Source organism: Sitodiplosis mosellana, unplaced genomic scaffold, assembly GCF_009176505.1.
Source record: "Sitodiplosis mosellana isolate CC-2019 unplaced genomic scaffold, AAFC_SMos_1.0 Smas_scaffold_3, whole genome shotgun sequence".
In the NCBI taxonomy this organism is placed as follows: Eukaryota; Metazoa; Arthropoda; class Insecta; order Diptera; family Cecidomyiidae; genus Sitodiplosis; species Sitodiplosis mosellana.
Genome location: NW_022595246.1, coordinates 9,596,053 through 9,623,215, shown reverse-complemented (window position 1 = coordinate 9,623,215; position 27,163 = coordinate 9,596,053). Strand labels below are relative to the sequence as shown.

At 36.1% G+C, this 27,163-nt stretch overlaps 5 protein-coding genes across 8 annotated transcripts; 3 read left to right on the top strand and 2 right to left on the bottom strand.

The window, feature by feature from the left end:
* Positions 1–843: 843 nt before the first annotated feature.
* LOC129566332 (transmembrane protein 120 homolog) lies at positions 844–4,044 on the top strand. 2 transcript variants are annotated; one of them, XM_055442170.1, is made up of 7 exons: positions 844–1,152; positions 1,350–1,629; positions 1,740–1,858; positions 1,962–2,097; positions 2,265–2,404; positions 2,517–3,096; positions 3,392–4,044. In XM_055442170.1, exons 2-7 carry the CDS (start codon positions 1,567–1,569, stop codon positions 3,398–3,400), a joined length of 1,047 nt encoding a protein of 348 aa, XP_055298145.1. In that variant the 5' UTR covers positions 844–1,152; positions 1,350–1,566; the 3' UTR covers positions 3,401–4,044. The 2 variants fall into 2 exon arrangements, with proteins under 2 accessions (XP_055298145.1, XP_055298147.1); XM_055442172.1 differs by having other exon boundaries at positions 844–1,629.
* Positions 4,001–4,787, bottom strand: LOC129566335 (trafficking protein particle complex subunit 6b). Its single transcript, XM_055442176.1, has one exon. It carries the CDS (start codon positions 4,608–4,610, stop codon positions 4,125–4,127), a length of 486 nt encoding a protein of 161 aa, XP_055298151.1. The 5' UTR covers positions 4,611–4,787; the 3' UTR covers positions 4,001–4,124.
* A 10-nt stretch (positions 4,788–4,797) lies between these two features.
* On the top strand, positions 4,798–9,504 carry LOC129566331 (eukaryotic translation initiation factor 3 subunit A). 2 transcript variants are annotated; one of them, XM_055442169.1, is made up of 8 exons: positions 4,798–5,037; positions 5,528–6,182; positions 6,295–8,294; positions 8,429–8,656; positions 8,699–8,753; positions 8,877–8,971; positions 9,054–9,200; positions 9,338–9,504. In XM_055442169.1, exons 1-8 carry the CDS (start codon positions 4,989–4,991, stop codon positions 9,376–9,378), a joined length of 3,270 nt encoding a protein of 1,089 aa, XP_055298144.1. In that variant the 5' UTR covers positions 4,798–4,988; the 3' UTR covers positions 9,379–9,504. The 2 variants fall into 2 exon arrangements, with proteins under 2 accessions (XP_055298144.1, XP_055298143.1); XM_055442168.1 differs by having other exon boundaries at positions 8,429–8,753.
* Positions 9,505–10,355: 851 nt separating this feature from the next.
* LOC129566333 (chloride intracellular channel exc-4) lies at positions 10,356–22,773 on the top strand. Of its 2 annotated transcripts, XM_055442173.1 has the most exons (8): positions 10,392–11,245; positions 19,095–19,196; positions 19,317–19,481; positions 19,768–20,010; positions 20,280–20,390; positions 20,575–20,592; positions 21,002–21,059; positions 21,144–22,773. In XM_055442173.1, exons 1-8 carry the CDS (start codon positions 11,174–11,176, stop codon positions 21,161–21,163), a joined length of 789 nt encoding a protein of 262 aa, XP_055298148.1. In that variant the 5' UTR covers positions 10,392–11,173; the 3' UTR covers positions 21,164–22,773. The 2 variants fall into 2 exon arrangements, with proteins under 2 accessions (XP_055298149.1, XP_055298148.1); XM_055442174.1 differs by lacking the exon at positions 20,575–20,592 and having other exon boundaries at positions 10,356–11,245.
* On the bottom strand, positions 22,764–24,967 carry LOC129566334 (mitochondrial coenzyme A diphosphatase NUDT8). The gene is made up of 4 exons (XM_055442175.1): positions 24,816–24,967; positions 24,509–24,752; positions 23,556–24,412; positions 22,764–23,462 (listed from the first exon to the last, which is right to left on the bottom strand). Exons 3-4 carry the CDS (start codon positions 23,842–23,844, stop codon positions 23,002–23,004), a joined length of 750 nt encoding a protein of 249 aa, XP_055298150.1. The 5' UTR covers positions 23,845–24,412; positions 24,509–24,752; positions 24,816–24,967; the 3' UTR covers positions 22,764–23,001.
* Positions 24,968–27,163: the final 2,196 nt, after the last annotated feature.

The window sequence follows — 27,163 nt, the reverse complement described above, 5'->3', positions numbered from 1 at the left end:
ACTGGTTTCTTCTTGTGGGCTTTTTTTCTATGTGGTCAAGGTGTCATTTATGGTTTTTATTATTTGGTTTAGATTATCACTTGAATTTGTGAGTCATCATGACGAAGTTCTTTGATAAATTGACTCATGCCGAAGAACCGGAATTTCTCTTTCTTGTTTTTTTTTTCGTTTACTGAAGGTAAAAGATGATGAACTGTGGACATTTTCGAGTATAAACTGTTTGATATGAAAACAGACAATTTGTCATAAATAATTTGCAAAATATTGAAGTTCTTTCGCTTTATAATAAATCCCATTGGATTTCTCAATGATAGGGACAACACCATACACATGAAAAATAAATCATTCAACATGAAACTTGATCGATTTTATAGATTACTAGCCAGTATACTGCCTTTTGCATTTCAACAACTCGAGAAATGCTTCATGAATTTCTCAAATGAAAGACTCCTTAGCTCTTTCAAAGGACAATTCTTCAACTTTATTGAGAAAATTTAATGGTAACTCATTTAAGCATCTGGAAAAACGGGGAAAACTTTCAAGTACTATGGTCTAGGCGTGACAACATATTCTCAATAGCAATTTTTTACTTGATACGTTTTCAATAACTCTCTTATCTTTAAATAAGAATTTATTCAAAGTTCACACGCCAGTAAAAAGAAATAAAATGAATAATCAAAAATGATTTTAATTCCGATCATAATTTATTCGTACACATTCAACAGGTCCTCAACGTTCAAATTCGTTCCATTTGTTCATTCATGGTGATTTCGGTCGTTGGATGGCGCCACCAAACACGGCCAATTTGGACGTTCATGCATTCCATATGAACACCTGCTCTGTGTATGTCATATAAGCGAAAGCCTATTGATGACTTTTTAAATTGACGTTAGCACGGAGAAACAACGAACAAACGAAAGAAAAAAAAAGAACGAGAATTGATTCACACACTGTTGACTGACAAAATCAGTCTCCCTGATTTACGGCACCTTAATCAAATCGGTTACGTTGCGTTCGTCATCTCTACAATTAGAATTGGGAAGTGAGAATTTCATTATCGATTGTTGTTGTGCGTTTTTTCGACTTTTGAAACATCACATCAAACCACACGCTATTGAACGCGTTGACGTATAATACCGAATTGTAATCAAAGTGAGTGTCAGTATTTCGTTTTGGTTGAGTAGCGCAAAAATGGAAAACAAATCAGAAAGATTTATCTTTTGAATTTTGAATGTGTGATAAATGAAAGTGGTTGCGATTATGTGGCATAAAATCAGCTGTTTTGTTAATTTTGCCGCAGCGATATCAATTTAATTGCGTTTTGTTTTTTCATCGTTTTCATTTCTTAGATTACAGTGAAATAAAATTATGGACGAGTAGAGGAAGAAAAGCCAATCACGAGGTTATTTTACACAAAAAAAAACAAATTATTATTGTGCCAAATTGAGGCGAACATGTACAACGAATCCAAAACCGAATCGAAACAATTGATCAGTCAATAATAAATAGAAACAAAGTAGAAAATTAATTGTGAAATAATTGCATAAAATCCCAATAAATAAAACAATGAGCTTAGAGTCTATACAAACGGAGTGGGACGAATTGTCCAATGAATTTGCCGCTTTAGAGGTAAGTGAAATCGAAATTGCTATAGAATTTCGATGAGCAATTCAATTTTTTAGCCAGCGTTGGAAATAGAATTAAATTTCTATTTTAATATTTATGCTCCGTTACAATAGGATACAAGCAATGAATACACCGAGCTACTGGAGAAACTCGAAAAATTACAACAAAAATGTATGAAGGACATTTCGCATCAGAGATATCGCATTAGTCAAATTAGCGGCAATCTTAAAAAGTGAGTCGTTTGTTGTTTTTTTTCGCTCGTTGGAAATTTCAAGAAATTTCTGCATTTTGTTTGATTCGATAAAAATTCATATCATTTTCGGAAATTGCGTCAGATATGTGAGCAGCAATGTGACTACATCAGACGAAAAAGATCAAGTGGCTGACCTTGAGAAAAACATAATAAAACGAAAAGCTCAACTATACGACATTGACCAAACACTTCCACAAAAGAACGGAACGTATTTGAACGTACGTGTTTATGCATTTAAAATGAAATTTGTTTAATGACAACAACAACAACAACAACATCAATGAATTTACGGCTATTTTTTACGTTTTTAATTGTGTGTTGTTGCTCTGTCGCGCGCGCGCGCGCTCGTGTACTATTTATCTATTTTCTGTTGAATCGTTTTCAGATAATACTGGGCAATGTGAACGTGTCGATACTGAATCGAAAGAGTAAATATCAGTATAAGGACGATTATGAGAAATTCAAATTGATTTTGAATGGAATCGGGTTGTTCATGGCAATCCTTAATTTATCATACAATAGCCGGTAATTATCAGTTTTAAATAATCGAAATGAGTTGATTGATTTACGTTGCCTAGCGGCGATCAAATATATACATTATCGATTCATGTGTGTTTTCTCTGTTTTTTCTTTTCAGAATACTTGAATTAGCGTTTATATTTTTGCTAGTTTGGTATTATTGTACGTTGACCATACGTGAGTCCATATTGAAGGTGAACGGTTCACGAATTAAGGGCTGGTGGCGTACACATCATTTTATATCGACGGCATGTGCTGGCGTGTTGCTGATTTGGCCACAGGGTGAACCATGGCAATTGTTTCGTCATCAATTCATGTATTTCAATGCATACATTTCGATGGTGCAATTTCTACAATTCCGTTACCAAAAAGGTGTATTGTATCGGCTCAAGGCGCTGGGTGAACGCCATGATATGGACATCACAATTGAGGGATTTCACTCGTGGATGTGGCGCGGATTGAGTTTCCTCTTACCATTCCTGTTTGCTGGCTATTTTTTCCAAGCCTACAACTCGTATGCTCTATTAAAATTGAGCTATCATCCGGACGCACCGTGGCAAGTGGTCGTTCTGAGTGTACTGTTCTTCATTCTGTTTGTCGGAAACACAGTCACCACATTACTTGTCATACCAGAGAAAATTCGTACACGTGTCAACGAACACTATCGTTTGTTAGCACTCGCCAAGAAAGAGCAGAAGGTAGGTGTTTTTTGCGCGAAATTCGTGTTTTGACCTATTTTTTTACGGTCGTTTGAATTATTCACGCTCCGTTTGTACCAAATTGGGTGCAGAGATTCATTTTTGACGGACACTTGATGCGTCAGTAATGCTTCTTACATAATCCAAATGTAACGCGCGTCGATTTTGGTACAAAGTTCGCATATGATACATGTGTAGCAACTTCAAACGTGATAATCATAAGCACAAAGATTACATCGACCGACCACTTATATACACCACTTATCTTTCTCTTTCTTTTTTCCGTCAATTGCAGGAGGCCTAAATGTTCACACCTCACATCCACAGCCCATTGAACATGTTGTGTTAGTCCGAATTTCCGACGCCGTCAGATTATTTATTTAGTGGAGCAAAAAAAAAAAACACACACACATACAATAATTCTTTTTTGAAACTTGTTTTATATATTTTCTATAAATAGTAAGCTGTCGTGTTTTCAATGAAACTCCCCCTTTTTTGTATGAATGATAACGATTGAACATTGGAGATGAAATGTTATTTGCAAGCACAAAAAAAACCACAAGACACTAGATGAAAAGAAAATGTTGTTGAAGAAAAGAAAAAGTAAACAAAATGATTTTTTCTTTCTTTCGTAAGAGATACTTTACCTCATGTTTTATGGCAACTAAACTTTGTTCTATCTATATAAACTGTTTTGATACCATACACACACACACAAAACGCTGTGTCATCTTGAAGTTCTTTTTTCAAAGCAAAAGAAAAAGTCCACACAAAATGCAATGTGATGAATATTGAAATGTAGACCAGAAGACGATGGTTCAATTTTTCTTGGGGAGAGCCAGTTAGATATATAGGAACATAGGGAACGCATTGTTTACCAAAATTTCAATGATAACCAATAAACTTTGGAATTTTTTTTTCTGTTTTGTATTTATTTTTGTTAGAATATATAGTTGGAGTTTTAATTCTATTTCGAAATGAAACTTAATATCATATTGAATATCATAGATGGATCATCAGAATGGTGATTATGCACTGGATGGATTGACTTGAATGTGGAATTTGCACGATGGCATATTCTGTACTTCGGCCGTCACCGTACTGTTGATTCCCAAATTGGCTAAGCTACCACGAACCAGGCCGCATGTGTATGCAACAAACTTGGGTGCCTCTTCCAGGTACTGCGAACTATTCGAAATATTGACTAAGAATCGGAATGCATTGTCTTGTAACACGTAAACACCCTTGTGATTCGTGCGAAGGTTATCGATTTGCTTCTTGTAGATGGAAGTCCAGAAATCGGTGCAAATGAATTTCATTGTTTCCAAATCGTCTTTGAAACGGAACCGAGGCCATTCACGAGTCAGACGCTCCGTCAGTCGATATCCCGTTGAAAATCCAATGTACTCGATTGTCGACAAGTTTGTGTTGTTATTTTGCTGTGGTGTTTTTTCATCGCCCAATGAATATTTTACCACTTCGTAGTGCAATATATCAAATACACTCTCAATCATTGTGACTTTTTTCCGATATTTTTTTTTTACTTCTTTAGTGTTATTTGGACTTTTCTGAATTTTTCTTCAATTTTTTTTTGCTTCTTCTAAATATCACAAACAGAATCGTCTTCTTTTTATTGACTTATCACACTTAATTCCAATTTCCAATGCATTTCATAATTTTTGACATTGATTTCTCTGTCTGCAAAACGCTGCAACTTCATGCGATACATACACACGATTCATGCCAATCTCGCGCACCGCTGTCACACATTTAGTATTTTAACAAGACGATAAAATATTTGCTCGTCACCGTACGGCAATATTTCTTCTTTTGAAAAAAGTGCATTTCGGTGAATAAACCTGGAATAAAAAGTGTTTTAATCAATTATCAAAATGTCACGTTATATGAATCGCCCGGAGAACGCTCTGAAAAGAGCAAATGGTAAGTAAAATCCGGTGGAAATTAATTAAAAGTTGAATAAAATGCTGTGTTTTAAATGGTTCAAAATGGTTGCCGCACCTCTCTCTCTAAACACCGCAACCACGTTGGCTACTTTTCATCATAACCCAAAAGCATGTGAAAAATGTTGCGGCACATTTTCAGCAAATGCATCATTTTGAATGGATGTTAATTGAATATTCTGTGAAACTTTCGATGAAATTCGAGGAAAAATGTGGAAATTTGTTTTTTGCGAATCAATTTTTTTTATCAACGCTGTCATTTATGTGCATACTATTCTGTACGTATATATGAATCACGTATTCGTATGATGAAAAGGTCGCGGCGACAGATGCAACGCAAAGTCGCATATGAATTGTTTGTTGAACGCACTTTAAAAATAGATGTTGTCACACACACACAACAAAATTGAAATATTGTTGAATGCGTAAATATTAACGTTTGTTGTTTTTTTTTCGGTTACTTTCCTCAGAATTTATCGATGTCGGCAAAAAATCAAGAGCCTTGGACACTCTCCAAGAGGTGTTCCGAAACAAAAAATTCACGTACAGCTATTCGGAATCGGTGATTGAGCCAATTATGTTTAAATATTTGGATCTTTGCGTTGAATTGAAGAAATCGCACATCGCCAAGGAGGGTTTGTTCCAATACCGTAACATGTTCCAATTGGTGAATGTTGGCTCATTGGAAAATGTGATCCGTGGCTACTTGAAAATGGCCGAAGAGCGCACTGAAGCCGCTCAACAGCAATCGTCACAGGCCGTTATCGATATCGATGATTTGGACAATTTGGCCACACCGGAAAGTATTTTAATGAGTGCCGTGTGCGGTGAAGACGCTCAAGATCGTTCGGATCGTACTATTCTATTGCCATGGGTGAAATTCTTGTGGGAATCATACTGCCAATGTTTGGAATTGTTGCGTGTCAATGCTCATTGCGAGGCATTGTACCACGACATCGCCCGAATGGCCTTCGGTTTCTGCTTGAAATATAACCGTAAAATGGAATTCCGTAAATTATGCGAAAAATTGCGCAAGCATTTGGAAGATATTTGCAAATCAACCAATCAAGCTACTGGCGTTAGCATCTCGAAACCAGAAACACAACAACTTAACTTGGATACGAGGTGAGTTAACCATTATTATTATTTTTTTTTCACTTTTTTGCCTTTAATTTTGTTGCATTCTTTGACTTTTTTGCTGATTGAAAAAAAAAATCCCTTTTTCCGTCGAAATCAGATTAAACCAATTGGATAGCGCCATCCAAATGGAATTGTGGCAGGAAGCCTACAAAGCCATTGAAGACATTCATGGTTTGATGAATTTGGCAAAGAAGCAACCGGTTGCAAAAACCATGGCCAACTACTACCAAAAATTGGCAATGGTCTTCTGGAAAGCCGGCAATCATTTGTTCCATGCTGCCGCCCTTTTGAAACTCTTCCAATTGACGCGTGAAATGAAGAAGAACATCACCCAAGAAGAGCTTCAGCGTATGGCAAGTCATGTGTTGATCGCCACATTGGCCGTACCATTGCCATCGGCTCATCCCGAATTCGATCGGTTCATTGAAACCGACAAGAGCCCATTGGAGAAGGCACAACGTTTGGCCGTTTTGTTGGGACTTTCAAATCCACCAAGTCGTGCTTCATTGCTTAAAGATATGATCCGCTTCAATGTGGTTCAATTGGCCGGTGAACAATATCGCAATTTGTACCAATGGCTTGAGATTGATTTTGACCCATTGAATTTGTGCTCACGTGTCAAAACCATCACCGATGTGATTGTTGCCGACGAAAAGCACCCATTGCAACAATACGTTCGTTCATTGCACGATGTGACAATTGTCCGTTTGATTCGTGAAATCTCTCAGGTCTACCAGTCGATTGAGTTTGCACGCATTTTGTCTCTCGCCAAATTCACCGACAAATTTAGTTTGGAACGCATTTTGGTTGACTGTGTGCGACACAATGACATGCAAATTCGCATCGATCATCAAGAGAATTGCATTCACTTCGGCACCGAATTGTCGGAAAGCCAACGCGAAGATCGTCCAGATGGTCCAATGTTGCAATCGATGCCATCGGAACAAATCCGCTCGCAATTGGTGAACATGTCAATTGTATTGCATCGCGCCATCAATACCATTAATCCAAACCGTAAGAAGGCCGATCGTGACCGTCTTCGGGCACAAATCGTCGAAAGCTACCATGCTACCAAGAATAAGGAGCATCAACGCATTTTGCAACGTCAAAAGATGATCGAAGACTTGAAAGAATCGATCGAACGCAAGAACAATGAACGCGAAGCGGAGGAAATCCATCGGCAAGAGGAAGAACAGCGTCGCCTTAAGATGGCCGAACAGAAACGCTTGGAACTTGAGCTTGAGGAACGTGCACGTAAACGGCAAGCTGACGAAATTCAACAGATTAAGGAGAAGAGCTTGCAAGAGAAAGTGCAACAAATCAAACAAACCACGCACGGTCAAAAGGTGCTCAAGAAATTGGATGAAGATGAACTTAAGAAATTGGACGCCGAACAAATTGCCAAACGTGAATCGGAAGAATTGCAAAAGGAACGCAAAGAATTACAATCGAAATTGAAGTCACAAGAAAAGAAGGTCGACTACTATGAACGGGCTAAGCGTCAAGAGGAAATTTCATTGATTGAAAAGTATTTGGAAGACAAACAAGTCAACGACAAAGAATTCTGGGAACAACAAGAAAAACAACGCATTGAAAATGCTATAGCGGAACGCGAAATTGCATTGAAGGAACAACAAAGATTGTCACGCATGTACCCAGATCGCGATTCATTCTTGGACCGTTTGCGCAAAGAACGTAACGAGAACTTTGAAGAAAAGGCAGCATCATTCGAGAAATTGCTTGAAGAAGAGCGCAAAAAACGTTTGGCCGAACGTGTCATTGAGCGATACGAAGAACGTAAACAGAAATATCTTGATGAAATTGCAGCTGAGAAGAAACGGCGCGAGGATGAAGAGCGTCGTGTCAAGGAGGAAGCCGAACGCGTGGAACGCGAACGTCGCCAAAAGGAAAGAGAAGCCGAACTTGAACGATCGGCTCAAATCCAACGCGCCAAGGACGAAGAAAATGAACGCAAATTGGCCGAACGTAGGTCACAAGAACAAAAGGAAAAAGAAAACCAATCGTCGTGGCGAAATGTACCAGCCGCCGCCGCCGCCACCGCAGACAAACCAGCTGGAGAAAAATACCGACCACCAGGTAAGAACTGTTCTATATTTTCATTGTTATGGCTTTTTGTGAATTGCACGAAAAATTGAAAAATAATCAACAGCTTCAGGTCATTATGAACAACGTCTTAATTTTAATTCCATTTTCTTTTTCACTTTTTAAAGGCTCACGAGCTGCTCCTCCAACTGCTGCAGCTGCTGCAGCTACTGCTACTGATGAACCAGCTCAAGAGCGTGGCGATTGGCGGAAAGTACCAGAAGCCGAAGCGAAACCAGACCGTGAATCGAAATGGCGTCGAGATGACAACAGAGAAAACCGCGGCGTAGACAGAGAAATCCGACGTGGAGATGATAACAGAGATAACCGAGGTGGAGATAGAGAAATCCGACGTGGAGATGACAACAGAGATAACCGGGGTGGAGAAATTCGTCGTGACCGCCGTGATGATAATCGAGGAGACCGGCGAGGTGGTGATCGTAACGACAACAGGTAAAAAAATAAAACTTAAAAAAAAAATGATAGACTTACATTTTCCGATAACGAAAATCATATTTTTAACACAATAAAATGTAAGGTATAAATGAATTAATGGCATTGATTCTGTATTGATAGGCGTGACGATCGACGTGGAGGTGACCGTGGTGGTGACCGTGGTAATGACTGGAGACGTGGTGGTGGTAATGACTCAAACAGAGGAGGCGACCGAGGTAGTGTTTTCATGATGATTTCTTTTTTAAATTTTCAGTCCAGTACTTACTCCAGTTTTTAATTTTGTTTAAATTTTCTTAGAAATTCGTCGCAGCGATCGACCATCTGCTGCATCACAGGAAGGCAGCAGTTGGCGCCGCAATGAACAAGCACCACGCACTGAACAAGCACCACGTAATGAACCAGTCAAAGAAGAAAACAAACGCCGCGAAAAATCTCCAGTTAAAGGTAACTTGAAAAGATTTCAACCAAATTTGACGAAAAGTCTTTTCAAAATCAATATTTCATCCTATGATTATGCCGATCAATATTTTTACCGCATTTCAATCCATTCAAACTAATTGGCGTCATTTGTTTCATTTCAGAATCAGCCGATGATGGTTGGTCGCAAGTGCGCCGCAAGTAAATCCAGCGTTTTACATCAGCCATGGACTAATCATTTTTTATTATTTCTATACAAATATGCATAAATTTTACTCTGTGTACAATTGAAATATTGAAATAAAATAAACCGCAGCCAGAGTCAACTAAATTCAGACAGTTTTGTGTCGTTTGTTAACTTCTTCTGGTTGGTTCCCAGCTCCCGCTGAATCACTATCTAAATTCAAGGCAGTTTGGCGTCATTTTTCAACTCTAGCTGGCGTTTATACAGCTCCCGTTAATCACTTGGTAAAATGACATCGTTGCGCAATGACATATCAATTGTCCGCAGATCAAAATCTATCGTAGAATCATCATCGTCCGATAGAGCTTCTTGTGTGCCTTTTATAATTAAAAAAAAATTTGGTTCTGTGACTTCGTATCCAATGTTTGAACGTATACACAGTACATGGAAGGGGATTTGAGACATTGGGAGTCCCTTCATCCATTGCTTCATTTCATCGTCACTTCCCGACGATAATGTACCATCGTATTGTATCAGTCGAACCGTTCAAGAGGTCGAACACTTGATTTTGCCAACGGCTGCTGCTTCGCAAGACGAGAAACAAACAAAAGAGCACAAGTGCATACAAACCAAAAAGGATGGATGTATTGATGGAAAACTAAACAAATGCCTTCGTGTCGTTTGATTTATATCATCAACAATTCGGCGTTTGAGTAAATCTACGTAAAACTATGCGATACAAAGTGTGTGAACGGCGTGCGAATGAGATGGAGAAAAAAAAACGTCAAAATTCACGACGAGAGTCGTATCGCATATTCCATGCGTTTCATATTTCTCAACGAAGCAAAGCAACGAGAAAAAAAGAGGGAGAGAGAAAGAGAAACCGAAGAAAACCGTCCAGTAGTTTCAGTATTCTATGAAAGCGGTCGGTTTCAATTGCCCAACGTCATCTCTTCTTCTTTTCACAAACATTTGCACAACTACACGCGCAACAGGCAAAACAACGCAAACAATGAATCGCAAGCAAAATGGCTGGCGGTTAGTCTTTATTTGATCGTCATCGTGAACGGATTGCTTTATATACACGCATAATCAACGCGGTCATTGAAACCAGTTCCATCATATATATTTCTCTTTTTTTATTTTGCTTTCCAACTACAACGAAAATATCAATTTCTTGGTGCGCTTGGCTGCAACAAGAAGAAAAATAGAAAACTGAAAAGCAAACTCAAACTAAAGCAGAAGAAGCAAAAAAAATAAAATAATAAACTAAAGAAGGAAAAAACAGGAATTCTTTCTTCTTTGGTGCTCATTTAAGCAGCGGACACAAATTGTTTCTACGCGACGAGAAATAGATTTAGTGTTATTCTTAATACTGGGTGTCAATCGCTTGGTGTGCATTCTATGATCTAATTGCTCAAGTGTCAAGAAACGTTCGACTCAATTTACTTGTTCTATTGAAAAGAATTCTTGTAAGGCGAGAAGAAGAACAGAAAGAAAAAAAAACTCAGCAACAGCACAGAAAGACACAGCGAGAAAGAGAGAGAGAGAGAGAGAATAGTAACAAAAGACGCATCCGTATCTTGTGCGATTGAATTTGTATCAACGACAGTAGCATATACATAAAATATCGGTTGTTGTTATTATCTACAAGTGTGCGTTCAAGTGAGACCATTACTTGTGCTAGATATATCGTTATAGATTTTTTTTTTCTGTTGTTGCTGTTGTTTCGTGAGTGTGTAAACGACAACGAGAGGAGAAAAAAAAGACAACAAAAAATTAACCGTTTCTCAAACGATTCAACGCTTAACGTACAATGTCTGAGGATAACAATCAAACGAATGGCACTACCAATGGTGATGTGCCCGAAATCGAACTGATTATCAAGGTAAGAATGGCTCTTTTCTTTCTTCATCTTTTTAATGACTTTGTTCTCATTTTTTTGCGTTTGCGTTCGTTGGTTCAACAAAGATTCTGAATAAAAATCCACTCGCTCAGATTGGTGTCTTATAATGTTCTGATTGATGTGTATGTATGAGTGACATTTCACCACCGATTATTATTGCATTTAGAAACAGTGGCCTTGTGGTGGTTTCGGTTTGAATTTTTAGTTTGTTTGCGATGTTGCAGTCGGTATATATACATAAATATATCTCGTCCAGCGTGGAGCCATACAAGAAAAAAAAATACGAAATAAGAAGCCGATTGTCCAGTCAATTCTCGCTTCGTAAATGAATTGTATTTATTTTCTGTATTAGGCACGTTTCTCTCACATTCAAATCGTACACACAAAATTTTTCTACGGCGATTTTTCATTCGAAAATATTCGATATGACGAGATATTCACACAAGCAGCACTCAATACTTTTTTGTTCTACTGTGACCGCTGTTGCTTTTGCCGCCCGTTCCATTCTGCTTTAAATATAGAATTTTCGCGCGATGACGTAATATCGAATGTGTTAACGCGCGCGTCGCACTTCTCATTCGCCAATATTAAATTCATTGATTGCTACGTATTAACCTTTTTTTCAACAAAAAAAATATATACACAAACAAATTTTTTTTCCAAATTGTAGTTGATATTTCAAAATTTATTTTATTAGTTGAATTGAAACCAGCGATTGCCATTTTTATAGCAATCATTAAATTTAACCGAAGAAAAAGCCAACGAATTCCCCGAAATGTTAATTGCACACACAACAGTTCTGCTTCTTTTTTTTCGCTGAGCAATGCATTTTCAAGTCTTCACTTCGACACACACCGTGCAGATGTCAGACTATAAAATGAGCGAATATACAAATAAATATTGCGGCCATATTCAGTCAGCACGGTTAAAATTCTTTTTTCTCTCTCGTCCGTTCGTACGTGTTTGTTGGTTTTCTTCTTTTATTCCCTCTCTGTGTGTGCAATGACGACAATTCGATGTGATAGAGTGAGAGAAAAAAAGAGTTGGAAAAAATGTCAACATATATTCATCATTTCGTTGTGGATTTGTCGCGTCCAATAAAATCGGCTCGCCGAGCTGTTGCTCAGGCAGATCGATTTTTTTTAACGACACACCATGATTGTTTGTTTACATTCCGGCAACAAGTTGGTGGGTGTTTGCAATATTTTCTAGCGTTTTGCACATTCGAATCGCACGAATTGGCTAAGACCATTCCATGCGGTGATTTAAGATTATATTTTATCTCGATTGACATTCCGTAGCTAAATTCAGTTCCACTGTATATTTTATCATTCCATAACACATCCAAGCATATCTTTGATTTTGGTTTGCCTTTGCCTTTTATTTTATCTACGAACCAGTCTCTCTTAAGTAGCTGTGTATATCATTTGACTCAAGCGCAAATATTTGCAGTGTTTTGTCATACAAAACGCATGATGATCTCAAACGAACCGTACACGATCTCACACGATTGAAGAATTTTACTATCAACACCGCGATTGCGTCAGGGAGACAAACAAAACGATCATTGTAAAATGTGTGTTTGTGTTTATTGTTTTCAATCATTTTCGGCGGAAAGAAGTAAAAGGATTTGAAAAAAAAAAACTGATGCCGTAACATGACAATGAATTCCACTTTTCTCAGCATTACCTTCAGCATACACAAACCCAGAAAAAAAAATCTCATTCAGTTAATCTAAGTTGAGTCACCATGCAATATATCAATTTGGCAACGTTGTCTTTAGTTTTTTTTCTTTTTTCGACTATATGTTTTTGATTCTTCAGTCTCGGAATATTCTCAACGAAAAAAGATAACAACAAAAACCGACAAATACAAAACGAAACAAATAAATAACTCATTCTCGGTTCACTTCTTTCGTCACATATTTTCGATGCGTCAATTCAAAGTCAATTTCACACTGTCCGGAATGTCGTTAAATTAAGTGTCTGTAAAACGTTTTGCTGTGGTTCGAATCACAGTATGTCTGGTATTTGTGTGTTTTCAATTTCATATTCTGTGTCTTGAATACATTTTGAGGTCTCTGGGACAAATGCACATACAGATGTGGCACACCGAATGACTCCAATACGGTCCACAATTCACTATATTTATGGGAGACATTACCATATTTGGGCCTATCAGCTTGCCACCAACTCAGCATAAATGGAAGGAGAACATTTGTTTTAGATGAAAATGATAATCAGAAATTATCGATAAATCCAAATATAGACAGTCACAACACACACAGAGTGGCATTTAAATGGGAATTAATCATTAAAGCTTGCGCTTGACACTGATCTGCATGTGTGTGTGTGTGTGTATGAGAAATAAAGAAAGAGAGAATGAACATAAAAATAATGTATTTATTTTTTTCGATTCAAGACCAAAGATTAATGACTGTTTTGTGAATGATGAATTAATTTGCTGAACTTTGGCTGCTCAATCAATTAAATCGTTTCTTATTCGAAAGCAGTTCGATTCATTTTTTTCGCTCCCTGCATCGAAAGATATTAAATGACAGCTTAAAATGAAATCATGGATTAAAAAAGAATTTTTTCGTCAAAATTCCGACACAACGGAATCAAAATGACATCATTTTTGCGCTAGCAACAAATTGAAGTTAGAAGACCTCGCATGTTTTGCTTGTTGTTGTTGCACTTTTGTTAAAAACTTGTTGATAACGATAAAAAAAAAGTAAGCGATCAAACCTGGGATCTCAAGTACTTGTTTACGTTTTCTGAATATTCGATCTCTTTTCACCGATTTTACGTATAAGGCAGTGGCGTCTCTGGCAACAACAACAACAGAAAAAAAAAACGAATGCAACAACGAAAAAAATTACACACAATAGACAATTGGCAAACGAAAATCGACGCCGTAGAAGACGAAAACAACAAGCAAGCTGCTGCTAGTTTGAGAATCTCACGATAGCAACGGCGTTTAACGGTATTCGGTAAATTGTTTGAAAATGCTAACTTTCGATTTAAAATCGTTTTTATTAGCACCGAAGCACAGGCGAACACAGTTGAAAAATGTATTTGCAAGTTATGTATTGGATAAACTTGATTCTTAGTTTCTGTAGCTGCTGCTACTGCTGCTGCTGCTTGTTACTTTTGTTGCTGATGTTATTTTTGTAGAGCATAGCATAGCATAACAGCATAAAACACGCACGTGCAAAGCGGTGGCAAAACACAAAGAGTGATTAACTAAAATAGAGAGTGAAACGCAGGAGACATATTTCAACCATAAGACCGAGCGCACTAAACACTGCAATTGCTTGAGGTTTTTGTTTTCTCGTTTTTTTTCTCTTTCTTTCTGCATCGAAAATAATGTCTTATGAATCAAAGTCACACTCACACTCACAAATTCCACCATCGCCACCGATCGACATATAGACGCAAAGACACGTGAAATACAAGGCGAATGTTTTTCGCGTTGCAAGCAGCAGCAACAACAACGAGAAAAACAAAACACAGAAAGAAAAGAAAATGTATAGTTGAACAAATGAAAGAAAAACGATGTGAAGCGCATACCAAGTAAAGAAAATCGGTAATTGCAGCGCAACAACAACGAAACAGCACCGCTTTTGTATTCATCAGAGTAGTATGCTCTCACTTTTTTTTTTGCTCCAAAGTTTTGACCGAGAGAAGTTTTCGGTGCTGTTTCGTTCCATCAGTCGATTGTTTCGATGCAACGTCACGTACCGTAGAATGAAAACAATCAAATTGTATGGTGAATCTCAATTTCAAGCACCACTAAAAACTTTTGCCAGCAAAATAAAGCAGAAGAAAAAAACACAGCGAAATCGCATTGTCGATTTGTATTTTGGCTGTGATGTGGTTTGGCCGCCATACGTGTGCCAAATCAGGGCCACTTTTAATTGAAAAGAAAGTGTTGCAAAGCCCACGAAATTGTATCTACCGCACACCTTTCTATGCACATCACTTCAGCTTGTCTATCTGAAGAAGAAATCTGAATGGACGGCATTTGGAATATAAAATCGGAATATTTGAAATAGAATTGAGTGAGTTTGCGCAAAAAAAAAACATGGTGACGCTTGTCGAAAGGGCAAACAAATAACAGCAACAAAATAGCGACTCGACAACAACTCACCGCAGAAATTAATCACCTTGTTGTTTATCTTCCTAAGATCGGCTATTTCTTTCTGTTGAGCAAGACCGAAGAATTAAAACGTTCGACACGTAATCTAAATTTCGACCGTCGAGTGTACTATGGTGTGTGCAGACTAAAGAAGAACGCACGATTTCAAACCCATGACAAGATCATGTGATTAACGCGAATTCATTCAGCCAAACGATACACACGGTATATTTGAATGTTGTACACTGTCACCACACAGCCAGTTTTTCCTTGCCTCTCTCATTTCGTCAAACTGCTTACGAAGTGCTTCTATTTAGTTCAGTGAATTTTCTATTTCGACATTCACAATATTCACCACAAAATAATATGCGATTAGTCTATAATTTGATAATTCATGACGCAGAAAGAAGAGTGTATAATACGAAACAAATTATAAGTGGAAATACTTGAGCCACACCGAACACAACAACAACAACAACAACGACAAATGCCGAGATGCTTTCTTTCTATAAGTCGCATCTGATGTAATTACGTTGTGTGCGAGCGTGTGCCAGCAATATTTTTTTTTGTTTTCCACTCATCTCCAAAATGCTCATCACTCGTCTAAAGTAGGCGTAATTACAGATGGGGGCATTGTGAAATATGATTGTCAAAACCGTACTTCGTTATGCATCGGAGTCGATTTATGAAGGGAAAAAAATTCATTTTAAATTAGAACACACAATCATTTTTTTTTTCTTATTGTGAATGAAGCATGAAGAATAACTGAAAAAAAATGCGGTTGAGTTAAAAAGGCACATTTTTGCTTCCTTAAATGGCAGCAAAAAAAAAACGGCAAACTCAACTAAAATAGCAGGAAAAATAGAATACGCGGCAAAAACGTTATCGCTGTTTATTCAAAAGTCGAATAGCGTTACGTTTTCACCGGGTCAGAACAAATTTGTGCAACCAAGTACTTAACGCTTTGAAAGTGGCGATTCGAAAAGCACATTTCTCACGGTTGCCCGTTGCGCGCAAAATGTTTCATGATCATATTTGATAATGTAATCAAGCCACGCACAAGCACAAAAATCCGGTGATTTTAACGGAAATTCATTGGATACACACTTGAAGCCAAACTTCAAAAGAGAAGCGCTTTGAACAACTCCGGAAATTCAAATATACCGAGTTGATTTAAAATTATTTGCTTAGCGATGTGATAAAAGATTGGCCAAAGTGATAAAAAGATATGTACTTGTGTACTAAGCAGCGTACAAATGTACATAACTTTTTTTCGATGGCATGCCAATTGCGTCATTGACAAGGTATTTTCCATTGTTGTGTGAGAGTGCGAGAAAAATCAACCTTTCGGCGTTAATTCACTTGCATAAATGAATATTGGAAGATAATTGAGATGTTTCAATGAAAAGAACGAACTGCACTGATTCGACAGCTAGATTGCAAATCTTTCGAACGGATTGCGTTTCCAAATGATCTGATACAGGCTCATCGAATACGTGATCAATTCAGCAAATTCTTTTTTTTTCCTACCGAGAAAATCCACTTGATAGATTGTTATAGAAGAACTTGGAATCTACTTCTAGTCGAATAAACAGAAATCGCATGGGAAATATAATTATGCTAATTACATCTTCAATTTTCGATCCGTTCCGGAATCTACAGTTTTCAATGAGGGGCAATTTTGCTAATTATTTTCTGTTTCTTTTCATTGTACCTTCGAACCGTTTTGATTGAATTGATGAAAAAAAGAAGAAAATAAGCAAACGATGAGATTTGAGTTAACATTGAATTTTCACCCAATTTTCCCTTGAAGTTTCACTTGTGAACACTTTGAATCGAAACGTACAGACGCTGAAGAGAAAAGCTTTTTTTTTGCACTATCATCCCGTCGGCGCGCTATTGAGTGTGTAAAATCGATGGCATTACATGAAGGTTGAGTGCTGCTAATCTAATTACACTCGAGTGTTTGCACAATGAACAGCAAAGTAATGGCAATTGACCAACACCGCGTCGTTATCAATAGTATGCGTTCTTTTGTCATGATTCACTTCATTCAAAGGTCAATTTGTTCCCGTTAAATTTTAGAGCACACTCAGCTCTGACCGCCTTTTTCTCAATTTAATCGAATTCTCTTTTCTATTCATTCATTTCGTTTCATTGTTCAATCTTTTTTATGCTCAATTCGAATTGTGTGTGCGTTTTTTTTCTCTGAGGTGTGTACGTAGATAATCCTCGTGGCATAATTCGCGCTAGAAATTTGGTGCGATGCTTAAAATATGCGCTCCACATGAGTGCTTGGAAGGCCAATGGTTTTCGGTTGGATTTGGTTTTATTTGTTTGCAAAAATTCAACTTTCGATTCCAATTACAAAATAACGCATTCGAAGCTAGGCGATGAGATGCGCTTTGTTTTGCATTTAATATATATATATATACAGCTCGCGGTTTTTTTGCAAGCGTGCAAAAGCAATACGCGCTTTTTCGCGTGGAGATTTCTACTTTTTCCAAACGAAAACCACCGTTGGTTAAATCATTGTTATTATATCGTAATAGTAGATTAGTAGTAATGGCGGGCTAAATCTTCGGTACTGTGGTGATATGATGATGATAAATTACGTATCACCACACATGTATATTTGTGCGGGCGAACGTGCGCGCACACTCGCGATTCGTAGAAAAAATATTGGCAAAACAAAACAAAACGAAAAACAATATACAAAAGATGAGAAGGTTTATTTTGATTCTTCGAACGAAAAAAAAAAAAAAATTAGAGTTAAATACATAGATAGGTATGAAGTGAGCGAGAAGCGCAAAAGAAGAGAAAAACAAATTTCGGCAGCACACGTGCACAAGTACACAACAGAGACGCAGCTAGAGAAAGCAATAAATCGTACAAGTTTGTGTCTATGTAATAATTGTACTTTTTAGCATGGTCAAGCATGAAAACTATGCAACACGCGATCAATTATATTCGCTTTTCTTCTTCTTTAATTACTCGAATTTAATTCAATTTGTGAATGCGCACAACACAACTAATACACCAACAGAAACAACGAACGGCAACGAAAATGAAGAAATTTTGAACAAATTTAAAGCAAATCAAAGAAAAATGCCAGAATTCTTTTGGAATGAAACGAAAAAAAAAAAAACAAAACAAAAAAAAACTGAACGGAATTTGTGGTATTCGTTAAATGGTGAAATTGTATGAATGACCTGTGTAGTAACTAGAAATATCTATCATGCGATTCTTATGTGGTCATACCATACAAAACTAAATGGCCATAAAGTGTGATAAAGAGACAGAAACAAGCGTCGTTATATAATCGCTTATTGACTTCCAAATAGCCTTCAACAAATCTAACGACACCTTTGGCAAACACCGATAAATTCATTAATATGAATAGCTTTAGACACCGAACCAAACCCGACGTCTGACACTATATACAATAGACTCACTCGCACGCACATGTGAAGCAACACAATTTAGCGTTAATTGAAGTAGACAATTTATCAATGAAAATACAAAAACCGGTCGCTCCATCATAGAGCCGCCTCTATGAATCATAATCTTCGAATATCCAGAGCCAAAATGACGATATAATTTGGTTCAATTGTTTCGTTAAATACCAAAAACCCGAAATGTGGGGAAATGAAATGAACTCATGAATATATCGAACACTTTGTCATTACAGGCATCCACCATTGACGGTAGACGAAAAGGAGCATGTTTATTCTGTCAAGAATATTTCATGGACTTGTATCTGTTGGCCGAATTGAAAACAATCAGTTTAAAGGTAAGCCACCAATGAAGCAATTTGCATTTTTCATTGAACATTATTTTACACATTTCAATTACGATAACACACGCAATGATTTCACACTAATTTTGGGTATTATCATGAACAAAAAAAAAGGTCACAACAGTTGACATGCAAAAACCGCCGCCAGATTTTCGCACCAACTTTGAAGCAACACATCCACCAATTTTGATTGACAATGGGCTGGCCATCTTGGAAAATGATAAAATCGAACGACACATCATGAAAAGCATTCCAGGTGGCTACAATCTCTTCGTACAGGTAACTAATCATTTTTTTGTGTTTAATAGCGGTTTGTTTCACATTTTTCATGCGATTTTTTTTACGCAAGTTTTATAATTTGTCTACACAATTTTGTAAAAATACAACGACAATTTTGATTTTAATATGCGATCGAAAACGATCTACTTGTTTATATCAATCCCATAAAACTGCGGAATTTAAATGACAAGAGTAAAGAAAAATTAAACCAACAAAACGATATGCTGGTTTGAAACGATAATCTCATTTATTTATATGTTTTTTCTTCAATTCTGTCTGTCTATAGGATAAAGAGGTTGCCACATTGATCGAGAACATATATTCAAAGTTAAAGTTGATGCTGGTGAAGAAAGATGAAACGAAAAATAATGCATTGTTAGGCCATTTAACAAAGATCAATGACCATTTGGCACAAAGAGGCACACGTTTCTTGACCGGTGACACAATGTGCTGTTTCGACTGTGAGCTCATGCCACGACTCCAACACATTCGAGTGGCCGGAAAATACTTTGTTGACTTTGAAATTCCCGTAAGTTTGCCCTTCAACTGCGACTAACGCATGTCAAGTGCATTTTAACAACTTCACCAAGTGATGAATCGATTCATTTACAAACTTGTTTTGCTATTTTCGAATATTCCATCGATTGGCATTCTTCGAAATATTTGAAATTGATTTCCACTTGAAGAATGTGCTTGATGTGAAAAAAAAATGACTTGTTCAATTGAATGTCACACTTGAGCACGTTACTTGGCGTTGAGTCAATATTTAATCGAAATTCCATTGGTTTATCCACACAGGTTCATCTGACAGCATTGTGGCGGTACATGTATCACATGTATCAATTGGATGCGTTCACACAGTCGTGCCCAGCCGACCAAGACATCATAAATCATTATAAACTTCAGCAGGTACGTTGAATCCTCGGATTCATCATGTAACATTTGAAATTATGAATTAATTATTGCGAGCGATTTCTTATTTACAATGAATTTTAATGGATTGTTTCCTTTTGTCTTTCACTCGCTCGTCTCTCGTCTCTCTGTCGCTCAATAAAAAAAAATGAACAAATCCACTTGTTTGAAAAATCACAAGTCGAAAGGTGATCACAAGGTACCGATAAAAAACAAACAAACAAACAAATGTTATGTGTTAACTGTGTAACGCTCGAATAAAATTGCAGCTTCAAAAGAATAATTACGTTTCGCAAAAGTTCACTTTTCAAAATTAGATATGTTCATGTGTTTTTAGCGCTTGTCTTTCGCACCCACCAATAATAATCATCAGTGGCCATAAAAGCGGCTTGCTGGCTGTTGTTACTGCTCTTATTTTTTTTTTGTTAGTTTTTGTAATTTGTGTTCATCACACATACAATCTCATTTGCTATTGACCCATTCAGAAAGTGCACAAATTAGTCGGCGTCGCTCATCTTCATCTTTATGTGTTGTTGGAACATGGTTTATGTCATCATAAAAATGCGAAAACTAACGCAACATTTTCTTTTTTTATTGTCCCAATGCAGATGCTGAAAATGAAAAAGCACGAAGAGTTGGAAACACCAACATTTACAACGTCAATCCGTGAGTCTGCTACTACTAGCATTGTCTTTTCTCTTTTTTCTATAGCAAATGACTAATGGCTGTTATTTTTCTTCTAATTTCCAGCGATCGATATTGTCGATTAGGAACGCCCGCCACGCGTCTCTCTACAGCTGCTACACCAAGACCATCGCAATCGCAATTGCAATCGGCAATAATTCGACAACAAAGAATACAACAACTATATGAAATAAAACAAATTTATTCAAGAATAAAGAGAGAAAAAAACACAACAAAATAATGGATCAACTAAAATATCAAATCATATTTACACAAAAAAAAAAACATTTTCACATTTAATATGGACTATGTAATGCGAGGCCAATGCAAGCAATAGCTTAAATGTTTTTTTTCGCCTTTTATTTAAATGCAAACAATATAATTATGTATACTTCATGATAGAGTAGCGAATACAGAATTAAGTGGAAATTTAAAGAAAAATAAAACATCTGAACAGTTGCAACTGAGTGAAACAACAAAAATTTATCAAAATAATTGAATGAGTAAAATAAAATTGCGAACAACAAGCGAATGTTGTCTAAGTCCAATCTACATCTCCGCCTTATTCGAATAGAATACGTACAAATATGAAGAAAAAAAACAATGCAAATGCAAACAAAAAGTACTTTAGATTTAAACAAAACAGAAACAAACAAAAAATGCCTACCAACATGAATGTCTTTTTTGTTCGTTTGAAGAGAAAAAAATGAATGCAAAATTCGATTTTATTTTCTTTTTGGTTGAAAGAGAGACACACCAGTTGTTACTAACAACTTGTTAGTATCACTTCTGATCCAGAAGATTTCTGGATTCCAGAAGTTTTGGAATAACAAACTGTCGATCAAATTTTAAGGTTCTTTGAACGTCAAACTTCTTCTTTTTTTTTGGCTAGGTTTAATAATGGAAAACACGTGAAACTCTTCCAAATGTAATATTGCTTCAAAATCGCTAGAAATTTTTATTCTTTTTTTTTTTTTTTAGAAAATTCACTTTTTTTCTGGATAAATTTTTGACACCAATTTTGATATCGCAAACATCGCGAAGACTAATGTTATTATTCAAAAAGTGTTTGACATGTAAATATAGAATTAACGGTAAAAATTTTTTACTACGCGTATTTTAGAAGGATTTCTTCTTTTTAAGAGAATCAACATACATAGAAATACATTATAAAACGTAGTGATAGCGCCAATTTTATAAGAACAAGAAGCAAAAAAAACGAACACTAGACAAAAACAAAATAAACATAAAAGCATCTCCGTCATAAATAACAAAAAAAAACTATCATCGAATTAACGAAAGAAACAAAGTTTAATATATAAATTGATCACAGCAAATGCCTTCGTTGAATAAATGCAATTCAATTTTACTATATATTATTAGTGGTATAAAAAAAATATTTTCTTTATCTCTCTTCTTAAGTTGGCTCAACTTTAGTTTGTCAGCTAAATGAAACTTTGTAAACAATTATTATCCAAAAATGGAAACAAACAAATTAAGTGCTTATAAGGACAAAAAAAACAACAAATATAACGATTTTATTCTGAGTTTATTGCTCTTCGTTTCTCTTCATTGAAATGATATACAAAATAAGTTCAAAAATCTTATTCTTTTCGGTCATTTCATTTTGGTTTCGTTTAATTTGTTTAATTTTAACTTTGGAAAATGAAAATAAAACATAGACGCTTTAGATCTGTATGATGTGTTTTTATTGGAGTTTTTGTTTTTGTATTTACAGTTATGTATTTTTATACATTTTGCCAAGAAGAAAGAAAACGTCCTTTCCTAAAAAAAAACGAACGTTTCGTTTCATTGTGAAACATTGTAAGTAATTAATGACTGAGCTCGAAATTTTTTTTTGAACTTTTTTCTGCGTATGCAATTATCTAATAAACAATTTATCGTCATTGTGAACACGTTGGGTTTACTTGTATTTTTTTATGAATGGAATTTGTTTGTCATACACCTGTGCGGGCAAAAGTGATTGTAAAAATAGATGTGTAATTATTGCTGTAATGCCCCAGACACGGGCCTCGTTCACGGTAAACACGGGCAGACTGTATGCGCCTGAAGTTGTGGTATGATCAGATATATGACTGACATTTCGAGGTATCATGCGGAATTGTGTATGTCGTTTTTGAGCTGCTAATTCGGACAGTGGCACCGTGAACACTCGTTCCACTTCGCGATCGTTGAGTTTTAACAAATCGCTGTTATAGTCTCGTATCACTCCGATCACCGGCATTATTGCTGGTGCAGTTCGTAAATGCACCAAATGCGTTGACCCCCACACCGTTATCCGATCTCGTCCGATTCCGATCTCTTCTTCCGTTTCCCTCAAGGCACAATCGATATATGATTCATCGTGTTCTTCCATGATACCACCTATATTTCAAACGAAAAATAATAATTAAACGCATTGTCACTAAGTGCATGCGATTAGAAAACTTTGATTTTATCTTTGATTGTGGTTACTACCTGGAAATGACACTTGGCTTATGTGTTTTCGCAATTTGTTTGACCGCAATGTGTATAACAGTGATGGTTCGTCATTTGGTTTCTCGCATTTTACTATTGGAATCAACACTGAGGCTAGTTTGACCGATGGATGCAGTTTTATCGTCGTATTCTTTGAAGCCGCCGTCATCTTTTCCAAACATTTGATCTGGTTATCTTCATTGCACAACGATTCTACCGTCAGCAATCCAGCTGAATCGCTAAACTTTCGCCTTAAATTTAACAATATTGTCCGTGTTATCAGCATCATTCACTGGTGATCTGTGCTGATGGAAGTGGTTTTTCAAACAATTTGCTACGCTTTCGGATGTTATGCACTTTAGATTAGTGGTTCTATATTTAGTTTTGCATTTTCCCATCAAAATAAACTTTGTACTGAGTGGCTTCAGAGACGGTGACCGCTGTTTTCAACTCGTTTCTCTTTCCATTCGATTTCACTATTTTGACGTTTCACTAAGTGTCACAGCGACAATGAGAAAGTTGCAGCCACTCGTATGCACATTCAATTTTGACAGCTCCGCTCAGGCAAAGCAAATAAATTTTGAAAACGGAACGTTATTCCGCAAAAGAAATGTTCATATGTTTTTTTAGCGCTTGTTTTCCGCACCCACCAATAATAATAATCAGCGGCCATAAAAGTGGCTTGCTGGCTGTTGTTACTGCTCTTATTTTTTGTTAGTTTTTGTGTGGTTTGGTTCTTTTTCGACAGCTCAACTGTTTATAAAGCGGTCCATGATGCCGATTTTTGAATTGACACAAATTTTTCAATTTTCAGAGAGATTGGAGCAAATCTGAGTATATTAAGCAAAACTCACGGCCTAGAAAATTAAAGGACATATAAATGCATAAGTATAAATGTGTGAATGGGTTGATTTGAGCAATTGACAAATATATCGAAAGTATCATATCAGTACCACTTGACCAAATATAGAGCGTCACTTGAATTAGGATTGGTCCATTTCCTTTACTTTCCGGTTGTATGAGTTTGGGGTGTTTTTCTTTGTTGATAATCTAGCATCATCATTGCACATGCAATCACAAGAAGAAACATACACGCTTGATAAAACGAAGAAGATACACGAATATGTATGAAGAATGGATGTTCCAAAATTCTTGGATCGTCCCTTACTCCTGCCCATTAATTTCGACCAATCCAATCTGTATAGAAAAAGACACAGCTAAACATTTGTTTAAAATAACAAAAAACCGTTTAGAACTCACGATTCATCGTCAACATCATGATTATGACCCAATGCAGGGACGAATATAGGCCATACCAATAGGATATACTTATTCCGACCAAATAAATGATTTGTGTCGCTGAGCATAAAAATGGGAATACAGATCTGTTACAGCAACAACCGAACATAAAATATTGTTCCCTAAAAACGTTACATGAAGTTCTATCCAACGCAAGTGTAACATGAGCTAATACTGTTTCTAATACAACTCATGTTACACTCGCGTTAGATGGAAATTCATGTAATGTTTTTGGGGAACAATATTTTATGTTCGGTTGTTGCTGTAACAGATCTGTATTCCCATTTTTATGCTCAGCGACACATTTGTACAAGGTAAAATATATTTTTTATTATTAGAGTGTTCACCACTTGTTTCACCTAGAACAAATTGAATAGAAAGAACACATTTTTGTTGTTTGGTGAATAATTGAATATACGCTCATTTCACATACCCTTGCACCTCCACGAATGTCGTAGTAAATCCACTGGAAATGAATCGCATCATTGGTTATCATGTAAAAAACATTGAGCACAATAAGTGCGGTAAGTTGCCAAAAGGACCAGCTATCTTCTTCACGATTTGGTAGGAAATTTAGTGTGACGTTCACTGCTGCCCAAAACATTACTTCGCTCATTACAAATATGCCAACATGAATGAATACATATTTTAATAAAACGATTTCTCAATTTTGGAATGAAAATTAAGATTAACGGCAAAAGATAAACTGAAATGGTAAAGAAATCACACCAATGAAAATGATTGATTCCAAGTTAGAAAAGAAAATGAAAGAAATTGTGTATTACATGTGATGAAATTCAACAAAAATATAGCCGATACTGTGGGATTGTCAATTTCCGAAAGAGGATATTTCAACTTAAATAAACCGACCCTATCCAAACAAATCATATAGTGAATGATTGGTACATGGCATCCGACGCTGCAAATTAAAAATTCATGTGGTTGACAAGCCCGTACAAAACTACAATCCATCTTTAGAAAGTATAACAATAATTTCTTGAGAAAAAAAAATGCTTCACTACAGAAAGATTTGACACTGAATAGCTTATGTCAAAAATAAACATTGTGTCATCCTTTGTGGTCGTTCAGTTTGCACACATTTTACCAGAGGTCACTGTGTTGAGTATACCATTGTCCTTTTGTTTATTTTTTGTGTATTCAACGCCTTTTTTTGTTTAAAAAGATTTCAACCAATTTCTTTCTCAGTTTTAACAGATCATGAAGCAGAGCGCGAAAAACTGTACCATCAAAATTTAGAGCTCCCCATTTGAAGTATTCTGAATGATGGAACCAATTTATGATGTCGTTCAATTCTATGGCAGTGTTAAACGGTAATCCACGTGTTTTTTTTTTTCTTCGCGAAACAAATTTTAAGGGCTTTTTTTTCTCATCTCGTCCATAAGTCTAAAAAAATCGCACGATGTGTTCCAACCTACATAGAAATGACCGGAAACCGATTTTGATTTGCAAATAGATGTAATTTATTTGTTATGTCACAAGTCTTATTGAATACAACTCTCTACTAAACTAAAATAAACACTTGCACTTATTTGGTAAATTCAATTTATAAAAAGATTCTTTTTTATTCATTATTCTTATTAAATTTTTTTATTGTTTACTTAATGTAAACGATCCGGTAATTGCACAGCATCCACTAAAAACTAAAAACATAAAGATCTCGTTCACCATATATAATTAATAAATGTTCATCATGACTCAAAGAATTGCTCTCTGTGTGTCTTTTGTTTTGTTTTTTTTTTCGATTTATTTCACTAAAATGTTGCAATAATTGAAAGATTTGTAGATCAAGTTACGTAAAAAGAGATATTGAATTTAATCGTGAACTGTTGAATATGTTGGTTTTTCTGTATCAAACGACTTGTAAGAAAAATTTAGAATCAATGTTGATGTTATCGGAAGGAAATTTTAAAATTGATTTTGAGTAATTTCTGTTTTCGATAATTTATGTGTATATGTAATGGTATAGAATTTGATGGATTAACATGATTTGATCTACGATTTCCAAATAATCTGAACTATTTCTAGTTTTCCCAAGGGTCGATATAACTATTTCGAGGATGGACAATAGGCATTACATTTTAAAACATTTTCACTATCCAACATTAAACTACACAGCAATTGTTTTTTGTCCTTTTGTTTATTGTAAAATTGTATTGTTTTTTTTATCGTCGCTTGAATGAAACCAATCGTCATGGATTTTATTGTGTTTTTTTTTTTGATAATTAAAAAAAAAATTCTTCATTTTAAATATCAAGTTGAAAAATGACATTTTTTTGTTCATATAAATT